The sequence below is a fragment of the Botrytis deweyae genome, assembly GCF_014898535.1.
Source record: "Botrytis deweyae strain B1 chromosome Unknown BDEW_031, whole genome shotgun sequence".
NCBI lineage: Eukaryota > Fungi > Ascomycota > Leotiomycetes > Helotiales > Sclerotiniaceae > Botrytis > Botrytis deweyae.
Window position 1 is genome coordinate 390523 of NW_024066238.1, and position 20243 is coordinate 410765.

Genomic DNA, 20243 nt, shown 5'->3' on the forward strand with positions numbered 1-20243 from the left:
ATCAATCATTTATCATTCATTGTTTAGTCAGAATTTTCTGGAAAAGGAAAAATACTAAAAAGTGGATGTATTGAAGATAAATACACTGGGAATTGATATTGATTGTGATAAAGTGAGTTTATTCATTCAATTGCAAACAAGTTTTCGTCTCCTTTTACCAGCTATTCTCAAGCTGTGGTTTTATTATTTTTTAATAGAGGAGTGAGAAGCACCATTGTAGTTTCCATTGAAATTCAGTGTATCAAGCGATATACAGAAAGCTCTTGGTTTACATACAAGAAGTAATGTACCTTTCCATCTCAAAGAGTGTCCGATTAAAGATAGTATGGAGTTTGAGTTTGCCATTGGCTTGGCGAACCTGACAAAAAATTTCTTCGTCCTGAGCTTCAATGGGTGTGTCCCATACTCGAAATTAACACATTCGAGTGTAGTTTCAAGAAGGTTTCCTCACTGGAAGCTACAGGAGAAGCAGTAGGTTTATATCAAACTAACGGACAGTAGTGGTTATTGTCCATCTCAGTCAATGATGTCTAGAAATGGCGTATTCAGCTTGCCGGGAGGCTGCCGGAATGCATTCTTTCAAAGTATTTCCTGGAGTCAGAGACCCTCGCTCAAAATCCCAATCCGCTATTCCAAGATCACCACCTCTTCATATCTTAGCAGGAAAGAAGCAAGAAAGAATGTCGAAGCTCGACATGAAAGACATCACAGTATCAAAGCGCATGCCATTCCGACGACTTTGAACAATGCAAAAATTTCGAACATAGATACCGCTACACCATCACCGGTTATCACACCTTATGTACCGCCAACTACCGGCCTATTATCAAAACTTCCATCCTCTTGGGTGCCATATGCTGAGCTCATCAGACTAGACAAGCCTGCAGGAACTTATTATCTATTTTTTCCATGTCTATTTTCAACTTTATTGGCGGCTCCATTGACCGACCCCATGGTCTCGCCATTAACCGTCATGGGAACCTCTCTTTTGTTCTTCAGCGGCGCCTTAATTATGCGTGGTGCGGGATGTACTATCAATGATCTTTGGGATCGAAATCTTGACCCTAATGTTACTCGTACTCGACTACGACCTATCGCGCGAGGAGCTATCTCTCCATTCAAAGCTTTAGTCTTCACTGGAGGTCAATTATTTGCTGGCCTTGCGGCCCTTCTTCAATTTCCATACCAATGCTTCTTCTATGCTACCCCAAGTTTACTCTTCGTGGCTTCGTATCCATTAGCTAAGCGGGTTACTCATTATCCGCAGTTTGTCTTAGGGTTGACATTTTCCTGGGGCGCGATCATGGGATTTCCTGCTCTTGGAATTGATTTACTGTCCAATAGTGCTGCTATGACCGCGACCGGATTCTTGTATGCGTCGAATGTAGCATGGACAGTTTTGTACGACATGATATATGCGCATATGGATATCAAAGATGATGCAAAAGCAGGAATCAAAAGTATAGCATTACGGCATGATGCGCAAACTAAACAGATCTTGACCGGGCTCGCCATAACTCAGGTTGGATTATTGACAGCTGCCGGCGTTGCTGTTGGTGCAGGACCAGTCTTCTTCGTTGGTGGATGTGGAGGTGCTGCTGTTACTTTGGCTGTCATGATCAAGAAGGTTAACTTGAAAAGTGTGAAAGATTGTTGGTGGTGGTTTGTTAATGGATGTTTGATAACTGGCGGTACGATTTCCGCCGGCATTGGAGGAGATTACCTGATTCGATACGTACAGAGGGCTGACAGTGAGGTACCCGGGGTTGAAAATGAGCGAAGAAAGTCATCCTTTACTGTACTCTATGACTACCTGTTTTAGTATGTAATACGATCGAAGCCACTTCGCTGGTTATCCGGGGACTTGAACTAGGGGAACGATGGGGCCCGAAACTTGTTCTGCTTACTGTACCTATTAGTTTCGACAAATAGGGCAAAGAAAGCTACCTATGTGTAATACCAGCAGGATTAAACAACATCTTACCCTCACCAAGTACTGAAGTTCCCTTCGTCTAGAATGCTCGAGACTCGAGATCGTGGCTCGGCAAGAGAGCTCCGATCAACGATGATCACAGCAAGTACCTAGCAAACTTATAAGCTTTGAGATTCCCACCAAAAAACGGGGACCAAGTTTTCATGCAAACCTCCGAGGGTCCCGAACATCTCTTTTTTGCACTTGGCACTCATTTTCTGTACCAGGTGGTTTGGGAAGTGCTTTTTCTTTCTTTTCACGAGAAATCTTTCTTCCAACCAACCCGATCAATGAATGAATCTACTCGTATGTTTAAACTTTTAAATGACATGCATACGGAGTAGAAACATCCCACGATATAGCATTAATAAACCTGTTTCAGTTATATACATACTCATACTCATACTCATTCATATTCCAATAATCGAGATATCCAACCACCAATCTCTTATCAGCCACCAACGTCAAGGGGATCAGAACTGCCGAGAGACCCATTGCTTCCTCGCGTTCTCCAGATCTTCCACCCAATCAATGATGAAAACGAAGCTTGGACGATTTCTTGTTTTAATACTTTCGTGAATCCATCGGAACATTGACATTCTTACAGTACCGCACATACAAGCAGTGCAGGTGGGGTGGTCTGGGCTCATTCGCATCGATGAAATCATTGACATTCGAGACATTCGAGACATTGTTGATGGAAACAAAGAAGAGAGAAGAATTGTTAATTGGAATGTGCTATACTACTTGGGTATATACACAACAGGTGAGGGGATGTTTTCAGCGAATAGAAATGTACAGAGAGAGAGAATCGCCCAAGAAGGTTAGAATTAAGTTGGCATCACAGTATTTGTTGCTGTACGAATGAGATGGAAGAACAAGGTTGCGGTAGGGTAGGTAGTAAAAATATGACGCCACATGTATGAGGGGAATTCGGACGTACAGTCAATGGCAGTTGATTTCTTTCAGTAACAAAAAAAGAAAAGAAAGAATTATTCCGTCGATGATTACAGAAATATCCTATATCCCCTCCGTCCCTCCCTCCCTTCATTCATACATGATAAAAACCCTGCCTACTCAAGTCAAGTCATCTTCATCCATCCCTTATTTTCTTTGACACTTTCAATATCATTTTCATTGTGTTAAAACGCAACCAAAGCACATCTAGCTATCTAGTACCTACCTACCTATCAATACCAAATACAAATACTCCACCATTCCGTCCCTCCCGCATAATCCGGATCCTACCCTTCCACCATTTCCTTACGTTAATTAATATTCCACGCTGTACTCGATCCAGTAAAGCTTTCTTCAACCATCGTCATAATCTCTTAGCTTCTTCACCAGTGATAACTCGGTCTTGTGTTGGTCAGGGAAGGCAGTTTCGGAAAAGGTATCATTGGAGATTTAACATCCTTGGAGTCATCACCGATCATCATCATCGTCACACGAATTACAAACCGGATAGCGTAGAGCTTATTCATAGCTCTCATATACATTATTAATCTCCCTCCCTGAGACTTTGCTTCTTCTTCAGTTTACTCTTTTATATCGACAAACAGCTTTCGTATCAAAAGCTCTCGAGACAGAAACATCAACATACACCCTTCTCGCCACATTCAACACCACAAAATCGTTTCAAAATGTTTTCACTGCCACAACTAGTTTTGAGGGTTCTCCAATTTCTCTGCGTCCTCATAGCCCTCGCTCTCGTCGCTTCGGCCATAGATGACCAGTTTTTCGGCAACTCAAGTGTGAACTGGGCCATGTTTGTCGCCGTTTTCTCAATCATTGTCGTTTTCTATGGAATGGCAGCCGCATTTACAGAGTCGCTAGCACAGCCCATGATCCTGGGTGCGATGGACGGTCTTGCTACCCTTTTCAACTTCATCGCTGGTGTTGTTCTTGCCGCCAGACTCGGTGTACACAGCTGCAGTAACAGAGTAAGTTTGATTTTGCAAGACGTGTTGGTAATGATCTTTGCTAATAAACATCTAGGGGTATCTCGTCAGCAACGGCTTGACACAGGGAATGTCAGGAAGATGCCGAGAGCTCCAGGCGGCCACCGCATTTTTCTGGTTCGCTTTTGCCTTGTTCGCTGCGTCCATCGCCATGGATTTCATGGGTGGAGGTTCCAGCATGGCTCGTCGTAGCAACGTTCGCAAAAGCGGACCGACCATGTCCCAAGTCTAAGCAACAAATTGGCAAATAATGGGTTCGTACTTTCCTCCACTTCATTCTTTCGATGCCATTCTTTCGATGCTTTATCCCATACCACCTATCGTCGTTGTGTATCTCAACTAACAACTATATCAGATCAAGTGGCAACGAAAGCTTACTATTCGCGGTCAGGGTAATAGGATATCAGGTAGGACTGAATGCCCATTTTGAATTGCGTTTAAGCGCAAAGCTATGCAAACGATGTTTATGGCTTTATGATTTTAACTTAGGAAAGGCAGAAGGGTTTTTGGACGCTGTCTTTTGGTGTGTACAATATGTTCGGGAATGTGGACTTAATAATACCATACTTAATAATAAATAAATGTATTCGATGTCTTTTAACATATCGTCCAACACTCTACCATTATATGCACAGTATTGAACAGTTAGCAATAGGGTGTGTTAATTTTTTTGGCAACAAAGGAATATTTAAACAAGGTGTGTATACTTTCAAACGAACCATCAATCAAAAGGTGCGACTACTTCGTTGGATTTTCTTGGGGAAAAAAACCACTTCTGAAAAATGTGTAGATGCATTACCATATGTACTGAGTGAACTAAATCATATACACTTCCTGCTTGTCCTCAAGCGACCCTCTTTATGCAGTGTACCCAGCCGATGTACCACATATCGGCAATATACCCCATATACATCATCTATAAACGCCAATCCCAATGCCATGCTCGCTGTAACTGAACATATCCCTTATGATATACCAAAGAACTTTCTTATTGCGTGAAACGTCTGATGGATGGTGTCTGATATTGCCCCAGTCCACATGTTCACTTGCCCACGAGCTTTTTGTCCATAACTTCACAAGAAAGTCTTTCTCGAATCTGCGACTTGCATTCGTAAATATATCCCCTCTGGTATTGACTGGCTTCGCATTCGCAGGCGTTAAGGTCGCTAGCTCACAAATTACTCAAACTCCTGGGTTACTCATAACGTAGCTGCGGCTTCGATAGCTCCGGCACCCTTAAAGGTAGGGTTACTGGTTATTTCGACAGTGACTGGATACTTCCACGTCATGTACTTTGCCCAACCTATTCGCAAATACGTGGATTGATTAGCCAATATTCTTTCCCATCTACATGCACAGTATTCGAGGAACGGGGATGATGTAAACTCCTCCCCTCATCTCCCAATCAAAGACTATCGAAATGCAAACATGCGAAATAAAGACAATAGCATAAAAAAATAGGAGAACATACTCCAATAAGCAAATTTCCTTCCAAAGTATTTCCCACACCATGGTACAATCACCATCGTAAGCATCATTTCCAACTGCTGCAAACTGGCTTCCCATTCTTTCTGTGCATCGGATTCTTCTACATCGTCTGAAGAGGCATAATCTGAACTATCGACAGAGGAAGGCAGAGAATCTAACTCGTGGAGTTCGTCATCTTGAGTGTGGGAGGAGGCATGCATATAGGAATCTGATGCGGAGATGGACATTTTGGGGTAATGGAGGGTCGATTAAACGGCGGTTGAGTGGATGGACGTAGAGGGTTAATTAATTTCCTAGGAAAAGCATAGAAAGAACGTGAGAATCGCTATCGCCAAAGAAGAGTCTGGCGATGCATTGAAGTGCGAGAAGAGTCTATAGGGAAGGCTGATAATTGTTTAGCTATCTCGAGGTCATACTTGAAGCTTGAAGTCGGCGCCGATTTGCTTGTGGCGTTCGATCACGTGATGTAGCATTTGACCTCTAATTTTTAAGGCTAAAAGCTGGCTTTTGAGTCATCGAATCAATTAATATATATCGAGTGAGTGCGGGCAACTTTTATTTCGAACACACACAACTACATCACATTTCGAACAACAACGCCAAAGGAATATTATAGGATTATTCCCATCAGAAAATAATCATCGAAATAATCACTAGCGCAATCATGGCCGACACAGTAAGTTAACAATCGCTCTATGCTTTGTGAATCAATTTCACCCCACCTAAATCTTGATTGTTCTCATTTCAGGCCCGATTTTAACAACAAACCACAGGAAGTTGACGCCAAACCACGCAAATCCGTAGCCTTCAGCGACGGAACTACGATTGTAGACGAGAACGGGGAAGTCACAATGAAGGAAGACGGACACGACGATACTAAAGAAACGGCGCAGTCACATTCACCTAGTACGCCGCCACTTTCTCAAGCTTTGGGCGCATTTACTGATCCTTTCCAAGGCAATGGCGATGATGCGACCGCAACCAAGGAAGATGATGGATTGGGCGATTTGTCGTTGATGAAGAAAAAGAAGAAGAAGAGCAAGAAGGTTGAGGAAGGCGAGGAGGGAGGTGATGAAGCTGCTGCAGATGGTGGTCTCGATCTCTCGACAATGAAGAAGAAGAAGAGAAGCAAGAAGCCCAAGGATACCGAAGATGATTTCACAGCCAGACTTGCAGCTGCAAATCTCAACGACGAAGGCGAGGGTGAAAAGGCGGCAGAGGAAACCCCGGTCGATGACGGTGATATGATTAAGGGAACAGGTATCTGGGCGCATGACGAGACCAAAGTAATTTCATACGAACAACTCCTCTCCAGATTCTTCACCTTGCTCGCAGCCAAGAACCCAGACCACGCATCTTCCGGTTCCAAGAGTTATAAGATTCCTCCTCCACAATGTCTGCGTGAAGGAAACAAGAAGACCATCTTTGCCAATATCGCCGAGATTTGCAAACGTATGAAGAGAACTGATGAGCACGTTACTCAATATCTGTTTGCTGAATTGGGTACCAATGGTTCCGTTGATGGTAGCAGACGTTTGGTTATCAAGGGTCGTTTCCAACAGAAGCAAATTGAAAACGTTTTGAGGAAATATATCAGTACGTTTGGTTTCTTATTTTTATAGGCTCTACTAACCTTCCTCACAGTGGAATACGTCACCTGCAAAACCTGCCGATCCCCAGATACCGAACTCAACAAAGGAGAGAACAGATTGTTTTTCATCACCTGCAATTCTTGCGGATCCAGACGTTCCGTCACTGCCATCAAGACCGGTTTCTCTGCACAAGTCGGAAAGAGAAGAAGACAACAAGGTTAGAGTGATGAGGCAAAGACTCGGGGGCGTACACGAATTCTTAGTTAGCCATTTGCTTCTCTGCGCAGGTTGGGAGGAGAAAAAAATAACAGATATAGAGTACTTAGGTCGAAAGTTGGGATTTTACATTATGAGCTTTCCTTACTTTGGTGTTTTCAAACAAGATTTGATAGTGAAATGATCATTTCGAGTTCAAAATTTCACATCAGATATCCTGAACAAATGGTTCTTCCAATTTAACTACTTTTCAATGCTTGAACTCGGATCTGAAGATTTTATAACTGATGTCTGTATCCCGTAATACCGGGAAGTGTAGGTAGGTAATAATGACTGATAAACAAACAACTCGAAGAATGCCAGAACAATTTGAATTTGGATTCTCTTTTTTAAAATCTAGCTTCGGGGACTGTTTGTGCTCTTATCTGAATCACCTAGTATGTCTCAATGGGAATGATGATGGGTATATAGATTTTTAGATCCCGGATCAAATTAGAGAAGCTAGTTAAGAATAAAGTTTTAAGGGCCATCGTAGGACATGTTGAGGGTTCTCTACCCAAGAATACGTAGTAGAGTACGCGTCGTATGATCGCTTTAATCACCAATAGCTAAAGATAATCAAATTGATGATGGACATTTCGGGGTAGTTCTTTCATAAGTGTGTCTGGCAAGGGAGTGTATGGTGCAGGTGGTTGGACGAAAGATGCGCGGAGGGGAAGTGTGGTGTGCTTGAAAAAGTATGGATTGTGAATCGGATAACACTTTTTGTGATATATACATACATTCTGGTGTTGAGGTATGTATCTATGTACCTATGTGAGTACTTGGTAGGTAGCTAGATAACGCAGAAACACCTAGGTAGGGCTTTATATTAGGTGGTATCGATGTGCTACAAATATCTTTCAGAAATAACATTAAGAAACAATAGGTTCTCTACTACCAACAGATGAATGACCCAAGAAAGAATCTGGAATCTAGATTTACGATATCAATATGTCTAATTATTTTCTATACATATCCATACCTAGGTAAACAGCACCTAACGCATCCATCACCTAGTCTCCCCATCTCACCCATTTGGTGAAGATATAATACTTAAGCGCTCGGGAATTTTTAGGGCTCCATTTTTGATCGATAGCAATATCGCAAAGTCCAAGCTTCTGTTTCCATCCTGGAAGAATGATTGGTACGCAGAGGACAAACGAAAATAGCACAGCCCGCACCAAGAACCGCGCTGACCAATCCGGGGCGTGAGGGCGTGAGATGAGGTGTGGGAGCTTGGGTGTGAGATGCATGGGATTTTGCATGGGAGAGGAGATGCGTGATGGGTGGGTTTATATGATGAGAGGGAGCTGCTGTTTTTTTTTGGTTTGCGATGAGTTGATGAGTTGATGTTTTGAGTTTTTGTTGGACTTATGTTGGATTGCTCGATTGATTGAAGTTCTCGTGAAATTCGTTCGTGAGTTATTGAGTATTGAGTATTGGATTTATTGAATTGGATTTAAACTGGTGAGTGAGTACTGCGTGTTGAAGAGTTTGGATGGTAGAAAATAAGTGCGGGGCAAGCTTCAGAGCTTCATGAGATGGAATAAGATGGGCTGATATGCTGACTGGAATTCAGCTCTGCAATTACAAGTACTCAAGCAAAGCCTGATATAGCTTTGAATTTTTTCGATTGTTTGATTCTTGAAGTCATTCAGGATGTCCACATATTATCCTCGTAAGTATTTCTGGTTAGCTTGAGAGAAATGCAACTGCTAATACTTTGATAGCTCCTCCTGGAGGTAATGGAGGTAAGGAGATCACTCATTTGCTAAGAATATACCTCTGACCTTCCACTACAGCTTCCGCTCCCTCTCCCCAACAACAACAATACGCACCTCCACCGACCTCTCCTCCTCCAAACCAGACCTCATTCCAATACGCTGCTCCACCAACCTCTCCACCACCAAATCAAACCTCATTTCAATACCCTGCTCCTCCTGTTTCTCCTCCAGCTCAATCCTCGCATGTCTACTACCCTCCTCCCCCTTCCACCTCCACGACAAGCTATACCCCTCCTCCCAACCCTCAACCTACTCCTCCCCAACAACAACAATATGCGCCTCCCCCAAATTTCTCTCATCGTCCCTCTTATTCCGGCGGCCAACATACTCTTCCCATTCATACTCCACCACCCCAACAATCCCAAGCCTACGCTTCTTCCTCCGCGGTTTCCCCCCAAGAAACACATCATCCCAACTTTGCACAACCGAGCTCCAATCCCACTACAAATACATCAGATTATCCGCCCGAAAAACCAGCTCTCAATACAAGTCTCACGACCAATTTGGATCATGGAGCGCCCAGCGCAGCACATTTCGTGGGAGCAAGTACCACGCAAGATGATGTGGGAACATTCAATGGGGGAAGTTATCGCGTTAGTCATAGAGATACGAATAGCATTGTGACGATTCAGTTAGCGATGGGATGTCCATTGACTGTTAAACCTGGTTTGTTTTCCATTTTTGAGTCTTTCGTCGGATAATGTGATGTTTATTTGGGGGGGGAGTAAAAGCAAAGAGAATAAATTATAGCTAACCCAATCAAAGGCGCAATGATCGCAATGACCCCCACCATAACCCTCAAAGGCGCCATCAAATTCTCCATGAAAAAATTAGTTATCGGAGGCGAATTGGCACATTCGACGTTTACCGGCCCGGGAGAACTTCTCCTCGCTCCCTCGGCTCTAGGCGATATCACGAATATTCGACTTACGGGTAATGAACAGTGGAGTGTAGGACGGGATGCGTATTTAGCTTCTACACAAGGTGTTATTAAAGAGTACAAGAGACAGGGGATTGGAAAAGCGATGTTTAGTGGAGAGGGTTTGTTTGTTTATAAAATTAGTGGAGTGGGTTTGTTGTGGATTAGTAGTTTGGGCGCGATTATTAGGAAGGATGTATGTCCCCCCCCTTTTTTTCTCATTTCTTTTATTGCCCTGGCTGGTCTTATGTTCTCCTTCTTCCACATGAAAACTAATACCACGGAAATAGTTACAAGAAGGCGAACGATACATAGTGGATAATGGACATCTCGTCGCTTGGAACACAAAATATGTATTGGAGCGCGTGGCTTCGGGGGGAATCATTAGTGGATTGAGTAGTGGAGAAGGATTGGTGTGTAAGTTCACAGGACCGGGAACTGTTTTTATTCAGACGAGAAATCCGGTCGCGTTTGGTCAGTGGATTGCGGCGCATTCGGGTGCTTGAGTAGGGAGAGGATGAGGAGAGGAGTGGGCAAGAAGAGAATGGGGTAGGGCGAGAAGGGAAGAGAAGTAATTGTGGATTTTGATGGTTTTCTGCGCGTTTGGAGATTTTCGAAAGCCTGAGGGCATATGATTTGATTTGGTTCGATTTTATTTTATTCTATTTGATGATACCTTGTCCTTCGTTTTAACGACTTTTATTTTACGATTACTACTGGGGAGTTTTACCTTGAATAACAAAAAGCAATATGATGTTTTTGTGTCCATTCTTCTCTGAAGTTAATTTAGGTGATGAAGATATGTGAAGAAACGTGTCTTAAACTACTTGTCATTCAATTGCTACTTGGCTATATCTTTCTTGAGTGAGTGAGTATATTGTAGCTAAGTTTAGTCTTTCTCTTTATCGAAACGTAATTTGATGAACAACCAAGACAAGAAAGACGTAAATACGAATGTCAGTAGGCAGATCAAAAACAGTAATACTCCAAACTCCCTCTCCTACCTACCCCTCTCCCTCTCCCTCTCCCTCTCCCTCTCCCTCTCCCTCTCCCTCTCCCTCTCCCTCCCTCCCGCACCACAAAGGCCAGCAAAAGCTCCCTCCCTCCCCACCAACTCCCTCGGACTCTCCACCTCCACAACTCTCCCCCTCTCAAGCACAACAATCCGCTCGCTATTTATAATACTATCCAATCTATGCGCTACAACCAATATCATATATCCTCTAAATACCTTTCGAATAATTCTCTGCATTATCTCGTCGGTTTCCCAGTCTTTATTACTTGTTGCTTCATTGAGGAGTAAGATACCTCCCTTTTCTGATCTATGCGATGCGGCGAGGATAACGCGCGCGAGTCCGAATAGTTATTTTTGTCCTTGGGAGAGGAGATTAGAGGAAGCGATTGTATTGAGATCGTTGAGTGGGGAGAAGAGGGACCAGAGATGGACTTTTTGAAGAGCAGCGATGAGTTGGGGATTGGTGTATTGTGTTAGAGGATCTAGATTGTAGCGGATGGACTGTTGGGTTAGAAATGCATTTTGAGGGACAGTAAGGAGTCGTTCGAGAAGAGTTTGAGGTTGATGTTGGAGAGGTCTATACATCTATGATAATGGATCCACTAGAGGGTTCTAAAAGTCAGAGAAGAGAGAACAGTAAGGGACTTTTGCCGCTGCCGCTGCCGCTGAGACCGCAGAATCCGATTTTCTCGCCGGCGTGGATGGAGAGGGTGATGTTGTGGAGAGAGAGTGTTGAGAGGGTGTAGCTAGCATTCAGGTTGCGGGTTTCGATGCTGCTGTGCTAGGGCTAGTTGGGAGAGAGGGTAATGGGAGAGAGGGGCTTGGGCTCTGAGGGGGTGCGATGTGCGAATTCTCGAGTACGTGAAATGGCTCTGGGGGAGACTTCTAGTTGTATCCGGTATTGGAAAAGAAAACTAAGAGTTTGGTTGAAACTTAGAATATTGTTTAATAAGAAGCTGAGAGATCCTGGACTGATGAATTTGCATAGTTTGATAACTAATGCTATAATAATGATAGTTGGAGTAATAATTATTAAATCTAATACTAACTAAAGCCATCTCTAAATACAATAAAAAAGATAATAAGGGACTTGAAATCTTTCAACCTTTTCAATCATTAAATCTATGGATTATTCTTACCACTCTAAAACTCGAATGCTTGAAAATCTATTTAATATTTTTGTAAATTGAGAATACATTGGATTTCTCATTTCTGGTTCAATGGCTTGAAGTTGTTGATATGTTATTCGCTAAGTGATCAAAAATGATAAACGTATTGGCCTAAAGGCGAGAAATATCAGCACAAGGCGATTCGAAATGACTCACTTCCGAGAAACTGATGTTAAACTGCTCTGGCATGTATTGGAGGATTAAAATCTGAACCTTCTGACCGAGTGTAGCAAAGATCCCAGCAATTAACAACGGGGTGGCACATCTAATCTGTAAGAGATTATGAAATGATCTATTAACCACGTGCCTGCTGCTATTGGGCTGCATTCTGGAGCCCGAGATATTGGTATATTCTGAAGCAGAATCAGTCTCCGGCTCAGAAGCTGATGATTAAGCTACTTCTCCCTTTGGAAGGAGGAGGCTTAAGCTTAAAGCCAAAGACATCAATGCGAGACCAACCAATTGTGTGACATAGTTCCCCAAAGATTTCATCGTTGTTGAACTCAGTCCAAAGCCCAGGATTGCTACTACCAAAGCTGTACCGTGTATAAAAGGGAAGACTGAGACTCTTTGAGTTGATGGTGTGACAGCTGCTACAATCGTCATGAGAATAGCAAGAGGCACACTTGCCCCGCCCCCAATCAAGGTTAATACGGGACCTATCCAAACCAGAAACAAGCCAGACCACACCAGTAGTCCACGTTGAGCTCAGTACCAATCCCAGATTGCCCAGAGACAGAATCGATCACCCGTACTGATCTGCCATGCTGCTGTAGATACCAGACAAAAGAAGGATGGGTAGGTATTCCAAAAGGTAGAAGACACATAAAATCAGCACCAGCTCACTTACAATTGCATAATCTTTTTGACAATTTATTAAAAGTTTATTTACATCCTGAGATACCTTGATGCATAGTTGTTCTTTATAAGATACAATTGATGCGATTAGAGGAATCGTTCGCATCGCCATACCAGTTTCGAAAGGGAGTTCCAGAACACCAACCAGGCTCCAGACCAACCACTTGAATCTCAATCTTCGAATAGAGAACTATAGAGGGTCCTGCGTCCCAGAAAACTGCAAAAAAGGAGTTTGCACATCTTCTTGCCTCTGTTGGTTACGGCTGCCACGCATCATGTGTTTCTCTGATCTGACAGATGAGATTTTGAAAATCGACTTGTAAGCATAGGTAATTGTGGAGCGAGAATCTGAAGTTTAGACGTATGGATGCCCACAGAGCAGCCTACGGATAACTTAGTCTAAAAACGGGTTATACATCCGCCAGATGGAATGAGGGTCGCGCACCGTTTTCCGATCTCAACCTCAACCAAGTGACAAGGCAAACAGGCAAGACTTCATGTCAACGGGCCGAGTATTACCCGAAAAGGTAGAATAATGTGGAATCAAGTAACGTGATGAAAGCAACACAGCTTTCATGATCAATAAATAAAACTCAATCGACCAAGCTTTTCTAAAGAATTAAAAGCTCGATATCTATCAATGAAAATTAATCATGAACATGTCTCTGAGTATCAATTCAAACATGTAGCGACGTCATTTTCACGTGACTTGCAAACGTAGAGAATACGGAAGGCACAAGCGAGTTGAATCCAGCACATGCAAACTAGGAAACAATACTACCATTTCAGGCAAGCAAAGGCAAACACGACCTCAAAATTTTCGCTCTTCAACAGCTTCACAGATCATCACATTAACCAAAAATTCTACCTCCATCCATAAATATCAGAAATCATTGCAGAGAACACAAATCTTGATAGTCAGAAACGGTCACATCGACAAAGCCACAATTACATATGGCGACTTCCGATGGGGTTGCGGTGGAGGTGCACGGGACAACTCAGCTTCCAAATTCTATTTTGAGTTGGTACGATGAGACTCGTCCTATGTGGATTGACCTTGTAGGAGATTATGCTGGGAAGGAGTTATTTCTTCTCGAGGGAGACTCTCTTTTAAGAGAATGTTTCGCAGATGAAAGGATTGATTTTCAAGGTAACGATTTTATGTTCCTATTGATGTGCTGCTCTTGGATTCCCCAGGTATTGATTCTCTTCGGAGAATTTCAAATCGGGGATTTTACCAGGTGCTTGGAATACGTGCTTTGAGTACATAAGATGTGCAACATCACACACCAAGGATGAAAGTTTCATGTCGTTATGAAGACGACATCAAAGCGACATAAGGATTCCTAGCAATCACGTTATTTACAACAAGGACTATGCGCTAACAATATCTTTCAGATGGATTTCAACTGCTTCATGCCGTATACGTAGTGGAGCGATTCCTTGAGAATCTAGTCAAGAGACATTGCAACTTCCACATTGCTTTCTTCGAGGGTATGTGTTTCCCCTCCAGAGCTATGCTCTTGATCTTCTGAATATCATTCGAAAATTCAAATCCTTCATTATCCTTGGGGCCGATTGATAATTCTAACTTGAATGGTAGAGAATCGGCAATTATGTGTACCACCAGGAGTGAAATCCACACATCGAGCTCGGTATCTCCTCGCTCGAACAGCGATTCGACAACATTTACACCACAAATTACCATTATCACATCCAGAGATTGTGGTCAATACTTTCCCTTCCTTGGAGAGTAAAGAGTTCTCCAGTTATCTTCATGCTACACCGATACACTTTGTCATGTCGCACGACGGGGCTGCAACGGCAAAGCAACCTCGCTCATCGAAGGAAGAAAAGACGACTCTTCGAGGATTGATATGGTTTTTTAATTCCCACAAGCTCAATATTGCTCTCATTAATCGCATAGAGTTCAGAGATTCAAAGGTTTTCACCATGATCGTGGAAAGCATGACTGTCTCAAGCCAACGCAAGCTGCTTATCTGTTCTAAGTTTACCAAGGACATTGAAGAAGCTCGCATGAAATTTGCCAAAGATTCACAATCGGATAACTCTAGTGGAATGCCGTCCGTTGACGACGAAATCACCCAAAAGTTGTCTGCTGCGTCGGCAAAGATTCACTCGAGTGAAAGATCATGCGTTTCTTTTCTTTCTGCTTCTCATATTCTTAAAGAGAACACATCTGACATATTTTTTGCTTCTGCCCTCATTTTACACAGCGTTATGCTTAATCAAATCCCTCTTTCAAAGCGTCGATTCCCATCTGTTGAATTCGACAATGACTTCGAAGAGGAAATTACTAGTTTCTTGTCCTTATTTGCAGATGTTGCTCAGGTTATTCTAAACAACCCGACATGGAGCAAATTTGTTGAAACTAATGATATCACAAGAGATTCTCATGATCTTGTCGATGGACGATTATTCCGTGTCGTCATTCAAGCCATGTGCGACGAATCATTAGACCCCTTTCCTCAGTCAATTCAAGATGAATGGCTCGTACTTTGCAATCTGACCAAGGAGCTTTCAAGTCAAGAACTTTCCTTGGACAAAAGCATTGATTTATCCTCAGTCAAAGTTACCCCGTGCGAAGATTCCGACTCAAGCTCGGATGATCTTACAGTTTTACCGTTCACTAATGCTGTCTTCAACAAGCATTTGGAGTGTATCCATGTTAAAACAGATTCATCTCTGTCTGCACAGTTTGGTACCATGAAGCTTTACAGAGAAACAAGTCATTGGCATAATCACAAAAAGCCTCTTATTACAAAAGCTCCTGTGGCACAGAAAGTGTCCAAATGGCGGTAAGTTACACTAATTCAAGCTTAATCTCTAGATTCCTCAATTGCAGTAAAGCAGATACTAATTAGTCTACAGTAATCCCCTTCGAACAAATCAATTTTATATGAGTGAAATGACATCATACGCCGCGAGTTTGACAGGAGCAAAGGGGAAAGCACTCGAACCGGAGACAATCGTGGTGGGACCCAAGCAACTGGTCAAAGTTGCTGAGGAGAAACCATCAAAGACGAGTAAAGTCGAAAAGCCAGCTCCTAAATCGAAGAAAGAAGCCCCAGCTGATGTATGATTCTTTTGCGCTTGGTCAATTGAATAAAGCTGACAATAATTTCTAGAACAAAAAATCTGCATCAAATGCTAAGAAAGGCACTAAAAAGGGCGGTGGGCTTTCAGCTGCTGATCAGATCCGTGCTGCAAATCTGGAAAAGAAAGGAGATACAGAGACTGATAAAGCTTTCCTTGCGTGGTCTAATATGATTACGAAGGAATTTGATTTGATTTCTAACGATGAAAATCGCTATCTCCGGGCCAAAAAATATCTTGACGATCTCGATAATGCAAGAACAAAAATTCTTGAAGGAGATATCAACACTTTCATCCTCCAATGCCTACTGTCTTGGTGGGCAGGGTACTGTAAGCAGAACAAGAAAATTAATGGCTACCACGTAGTCGCACTGATTTGGACTACTGTAAGATCTATATGCACCACCAATGCACCTATCACGAAAGAGATCGTTCAGCATGTCGAAAAGATATGCAAATTGGTTGGTATTTCGGACGCTTTCTCATCTCCGAAAGTCCTTGGTGCTGATCGAAAGCTATCTTTTGCCTTCAAGTATCCTCCTCCAACTTTGTCCTTGAAAATTGATATTTCTCAATCAGAGTTTCAGCTGGAACATTGCGGTCCTTATATGGACAGAATGCTTGATGCAAAGCCAGATCCACGTGTTTCTAGCTTCGTTCCTGATGGTTGGCAGAGAGATGTGCTCGATCAATTAGATGCCAATAAGAGTGTATTCGTAGTAGCACCAACTTCTGCTGGTAAAACTTTCATAAGTTTCTACGCCATGGAACAAATTCTAAGAGCCGATAACGATGGAGTTCTGGTTTATGTTGCACCAACAAAGGCACTTGTCAATCAGATTGCAGCCGAAGTTCAGGGTAAGCACTATCGCATTTGTTCCCCTTTCCTCTCTCAACTTTGTGAAATTAAGGAGCAAAAAAGAGAATTCCTTCTTCCAATTTTTGTCTTTTTATGAAAGTTGCCACTAATAATGCTATCTTCCAGGTCGATTCTCCAAGAGATTTCCTCAAGCCGGTAAAGGAGTGTGGGCTATTCACACTAGAGATTATCGTGTGAACAATTCTACAGGTTGTCAAATTCTCGTCACTGTACCCCATATTCTTCAGATTATGCTTCTATCACCAACGAATGCGAAGTCGTGGGCTCCAAGAGTGAAGCGTATTATTTTCGATGAAATTCATTCTATTGGACAATCTGAAGATGGTGTGGTATGGGAGCAACTTTTGTTATTATCACCATGCCCTATCATTGCTCTTTCTGCAACTGTGGGCAATCCTGAGCAGTTTGCGGATTGGCTAGGAGAAACTCAAAAGGCGAATGGATCCGAGTTAAAGATGATCAAACACTCAACAAGATACTCCGATTTACGAAAGTTCATGTACGAGCCACCTAAGAAATTCGACTTCGAAGGTCTTGGAGACTCATTCGGTCTAGGTTTAGGTCTGGATGGTCTACAAGGCTTCGAATCCTTTCACCCTGTGTCTAGTTTGGTTGATCCTTCAAGAGGAATGCCTGAAGATCTTGCACTTGAACCCAGAGATTGCTTATCCCTATGGAGAGCCATGGTCAAACATCAAAGCAAGGAGTACAGTGTCCCTGACTCATTAAATCCTGAAAAGGCGTTGCCGTCCTGTATTCGAAAAGCAGATATTTTTGCATGGGAAAAGAACCTTAAGAAAGTATTGCTTCAATGGATGACAGAGTGTCAATCACAATTCGCCAATGTGGTAAAGGAACTGACCCCAGAAAGTGTTGAGACCAAGAACGATGTTTCAATTGACAGCACCTCGGATTCTGCGACTGAGCCCATTGACCCATTAGATCTACAAGCTACAACTCTGCCATTACTATATCAATTGCACAAGCGTCGTGCCCTACCAGCTATATTGTTCAATTATGACCGATCTGCTTGTGAGAGCATTGCGAACACTCTATTGAACCAGTTAGTTCAATCGGAAGAACAATGGAAGAAAGGATCAGCTTGGAAAAAGTGGATGGACGGCTATGAAAAGTACCAGGAAATGAAGGCAAAGAAAGGTCGTAAACCGGTCAAGCCATCCAAGAAATCTACCCAAGATGACGAAGGTGGATCGAAGATGGACCGAATGCGTGAGGATGCAACAGATGGATCTTCTTCCTACGATCTCTTCGATCCAACTGCACCCCAAGCTGATTTCTCATTTGCTGATCCAAAGCGTCTGCAAAAAGAAGAACTCGATGGTTTCATCCGACAACTTCGTCGCAAGGAGATTAGAGAAGATTTGATCGATTTGCTGAAGAGAGGTATCGGTGTGCATCATGCTGGTATGAACCGAAAATACCGACAGTGTGTAGAAATGCTGTTCCGTAAAGGTTTCTTGAGAGTTGTCATTGCAACTGGTACACTCAGTTTGGGTATTAACATGCCGTGTGCCACTGTTGTATTCTCCGGGGATTCTGTGTTCTTAACTGCCTTGAATTTCCGTCAAGCTGCAGGTCGTTCAGGTCGTCGTGGTTTTGATCTACTCGGTAACGTTGTATTTCAGGGTGTCTCTAGAGAGCGGGCAAGTCGTCTTCTCAGTTCTCGACTTCCTGAGCTTACAGGTCACTTTCCAATCACGACAACATTGGTATTACGATTGTTCTCCCTTTTGAACGATTCTAAAAACTCGCCATATGCTGTTAGAGCTATCAATTCCCTTCTTTCTCAGCCTAGACTGTATCTTGGCGGTCAAAGTTTCAAAGAGCAAGTTCTTCATCATTTAAGATTTTCTATCGAGTATCTACGCAGGAACGCACTTCTTGGTCCCGGCGGTGAACCCGTCAACTTCACCAGTTGTGTTTCGCATCTTTATTTTACCGAAAATTCGAGTTTTGCATTCCATGGTAAGTTTCCTTTCTACTTCGTACAAGTTCAGTGAAGAAATGTTGGTACACGAGTGCGATCTTCCATTTTCATTAACATCTCTTTTAACCGAGATTATGCGGTTTTGTATTAAATTCAATTACAATTTGTATACTAACGGGTGCCAGCTCTTCTCAATGGAAAATACTTTCATAAGCTCTGTGCAGATATTGACACCAACTCGGACGAAGTACTGCGTACAATGGTTCTCGTATTGAGTCATCTATTTGGTCGTAGAGTTGTTAGAGAAGTCGATGATCCCGAAGAGGCAGAGAAAATTCACCGTTCACCATCGAACGTGTACCTCGACCCCATGCCAGAAGACGCAGCTAACATACTTCGCGGTCATAATAAGAGTACTTTAGATGTCTTTTCGACATACGTAAAGACGTTTGCCGAGCAACACATTACTGAAGGCGAAAATGCTTTGCCATTTACTCAAAGTCCAGTCGGTCCAAATGAAACAAGCAAGACGAGTGGAAACACGACCCCTGATTTCCTTCCTTCTTTGCCTAGTCCGCACGCTAGATCGCCATTTGTAGCTCTATCTGGTCTAGGTGACACTTTCACTACCATTGAAGATCTTTGCAGCTCCACTCGCGAAGGTGTCTTCCTTGAAGCAGCGGTAATTCCACATCTGGAGCTTCACCCGGATGAAACAAGATCACCTTTAAATTCATATCTTCTTGATTTCTTCAAGCACGGTTCTCTACAACCCCTCGAGGACGCCAACGGTATCCGCAGATCAGACGTCTGGTTCGTACTTAATGACTTCTCTATGGTACTAGCTACAATCGCCACGTCCCTTGCCCTACATCTCGGTCTAGGTCAAGATACAGATTCAGAACTCCTCGATGTAATGGGAGCAGGAGATTCCGTTGAGAATGAGAATGATGAGAAGATGGCCGAAGATTCCATTCCTCAAGCTGTTTCTGGACCATCCAGTGAAGTTCAACAAGCTCAGCCAGTACGCAGAAAGAAGGTAGTCGATGATTGGGATGCTGGTGAGGATAGATTGGCTGCTGAAGAGGATTATTTGGAGAAGGAAAAGGAGAGTGGTGCGGGTGCAACAGATGATGAAGAATATGAGAAGTTGATGACTGTTTATCGAGCATTCAGGAAGTTGAAGACGGAATTTGATGAGAAGTTTAGAGCCATCTGGGCTTAAAGGGGTGAATTTATGGAAGGGATGTATGGATTGGTCAAAATCGTTTTGATCATAACG

The 20243-nt window shown here is 42.9% G+C and overlaps 7 protein-coding genes across 7 annotated transcripts; 5 read left to right on the forward strand and 2 right to left on the reverse strand.

Moving 5' to 3' along the window:
• Positions 1 to 526: 526 nt before the first annotated feature.
• EAE98_009889 (uncharacterized protein) lies at positions 527 to 1822 on the forward strand (the record flags this gene model as incomplete). Its single annotated transcript, XM_038957510.1, has 1 exon — positions 527 to 1822. The coding sequence occupies one exon, from the start codon at positions 527 to 529 to the stop codon at positions 1820 to 1822; it is 1296 nt and encodes a 431-aa protein (XP_038806218.1).
• Positions 1823 to 3615: 1793 nt separating this feature from the next.
• Positions 3616 to 4165, forward strand: EAE98_009890 (uncharacterized protein; the record flags this gene model as incomplete). Its single annotated transcript, XM_038957511.1, has 2 exons — positions 3616 to 3915; positions 3971 to 4165. 2 exons carry the CDS (start codon positions 3616 to 3618, stop codon positions 4163 to 4165), a joined length of 495 nt encoding a protein of 164 aa, XP_038806219.1.
• A 475-nt stretch (positions 4166 to 4640) lies between these two features.
• On the reverse strand, positions 4641 to 5820 carry EAE98_009891 (uncharacterized protein). Its single transcript, XM_038957512.1, has 2 exons — positions 5405 to 5820; positions 4641 to 5236 (listed from the first exon to the last, which is right to left on the reverse strand). Exons 1-2 carry the CDS (start codon positions 5646 to 5648, stop codon positions 5133 to 5135), a joined length of 348 nt encoding a protein of 115 aa, XP_038806220.1. The 5' UTR covers positions 5649 to 5820; the 3' UTR covers positions 4641 to 5132.
• A 265-nt stretch (positions 5821 to 6085) lies between these two features.
• Positions 6086 to 7235, forward strand: EAE98_009892 (uncharacterized protein; the record flags this gene model as incomplete). The annotated part of the gene is made up of 3 exons (XM_038957513.1): positions 6086 to 6097; positions 6195 to 7017; positions 7066 to 7235. The coding sequence occupies 3 exons, from the start codon at positions 6086 to 6088 to the stop codon at positions 7233 to 7235; spliced, it is 1005 nt and encodes a 334-aa protein (XP_038806221.1).
• Positions 7236 to 8930: 1695 nt separating this feature from the next.
• EAE98_009893 (uncharacterized protein) lies at positions 8931 to 10480 on the forward strand (the record flags this gene model as incomplete). Its single annotated transcript, XM_038957514.1, has 5 exons — positions 8931 to 8949; positions 9002 to 9022; positions 9074 to 9721; positions 9821 to 10170; positions 10265 to 10480. 5 exons carry the CDS (start codon positions 8931 to 8933, stop codon positions 10478 to 10480), a joined length of 1254 nt encoding a protein of 417 aa, XP_038806222.1.
• A 1296-nt stretch (positions 10481 to 11776) lies between these two features.
• EAE98_009894 (uncharacterized protein) lies at positions 11777 to 13290 on the reverse strand (the record flags this gene model as incomplete). Its single annotated transcript, XM_038957515.1, has 7 exons — positions 11777 to 12037; positions 12129 to 12155; positions 12315 to 12533; positions 12558 to 12817; positions 12844 to 12928; positions 13009 to 13192; positions 13235 to 13290. 7 exons carry the CDS (start codon positions 13288 to 13290, stop codon positions 11777 to 11779), a joined length of 1092 nt encoding a protein of 363 aa, XP_038806223.1.
• A 680-nt stretch (positions 13291 to 13970) lies between these two features.
• Positions 13971 to 20186, forward strand: EAE98_009895 (uncharacterized protein; the record flags this gene model as incomplete). The annotated part of the gene is made up of 7 exons (XM_038957516.1): positions 13971 to 14166; positions 14415 to 14510; positions 14620 to 15835; positions 15909 to 16113; positions 16166 to 16991; positions 17119 to 18999; positions 19147 to 20186. 7 exons carry the CDS (start codon positions 13971 to 13973, stop codon positions 20184 to 20186), a joined length of 5460 nt encoding a protein of 1819 aa, XP_038806224.1.
• Positions 20187 to 20243: the final 57 nt, after the last annotated feature.

Excerpts from the sequence above, each read along its gene's own strand:
- EAE98_009891 (XM_038957512.1), bottom strand. The coding sequence starts at position 5,648 with ATGTCCATCTCCGCATCAGATTCCTATATGCATGCCTCCTCCCACACT. Across the intron at positions 5,237-5,404 it reads AAGGAAATTTGCTTATTGGA|GTTGGGCAAAGTACATGACG; the intron begins GTATGTTCTCCT and ends ATTTGCGAATAG.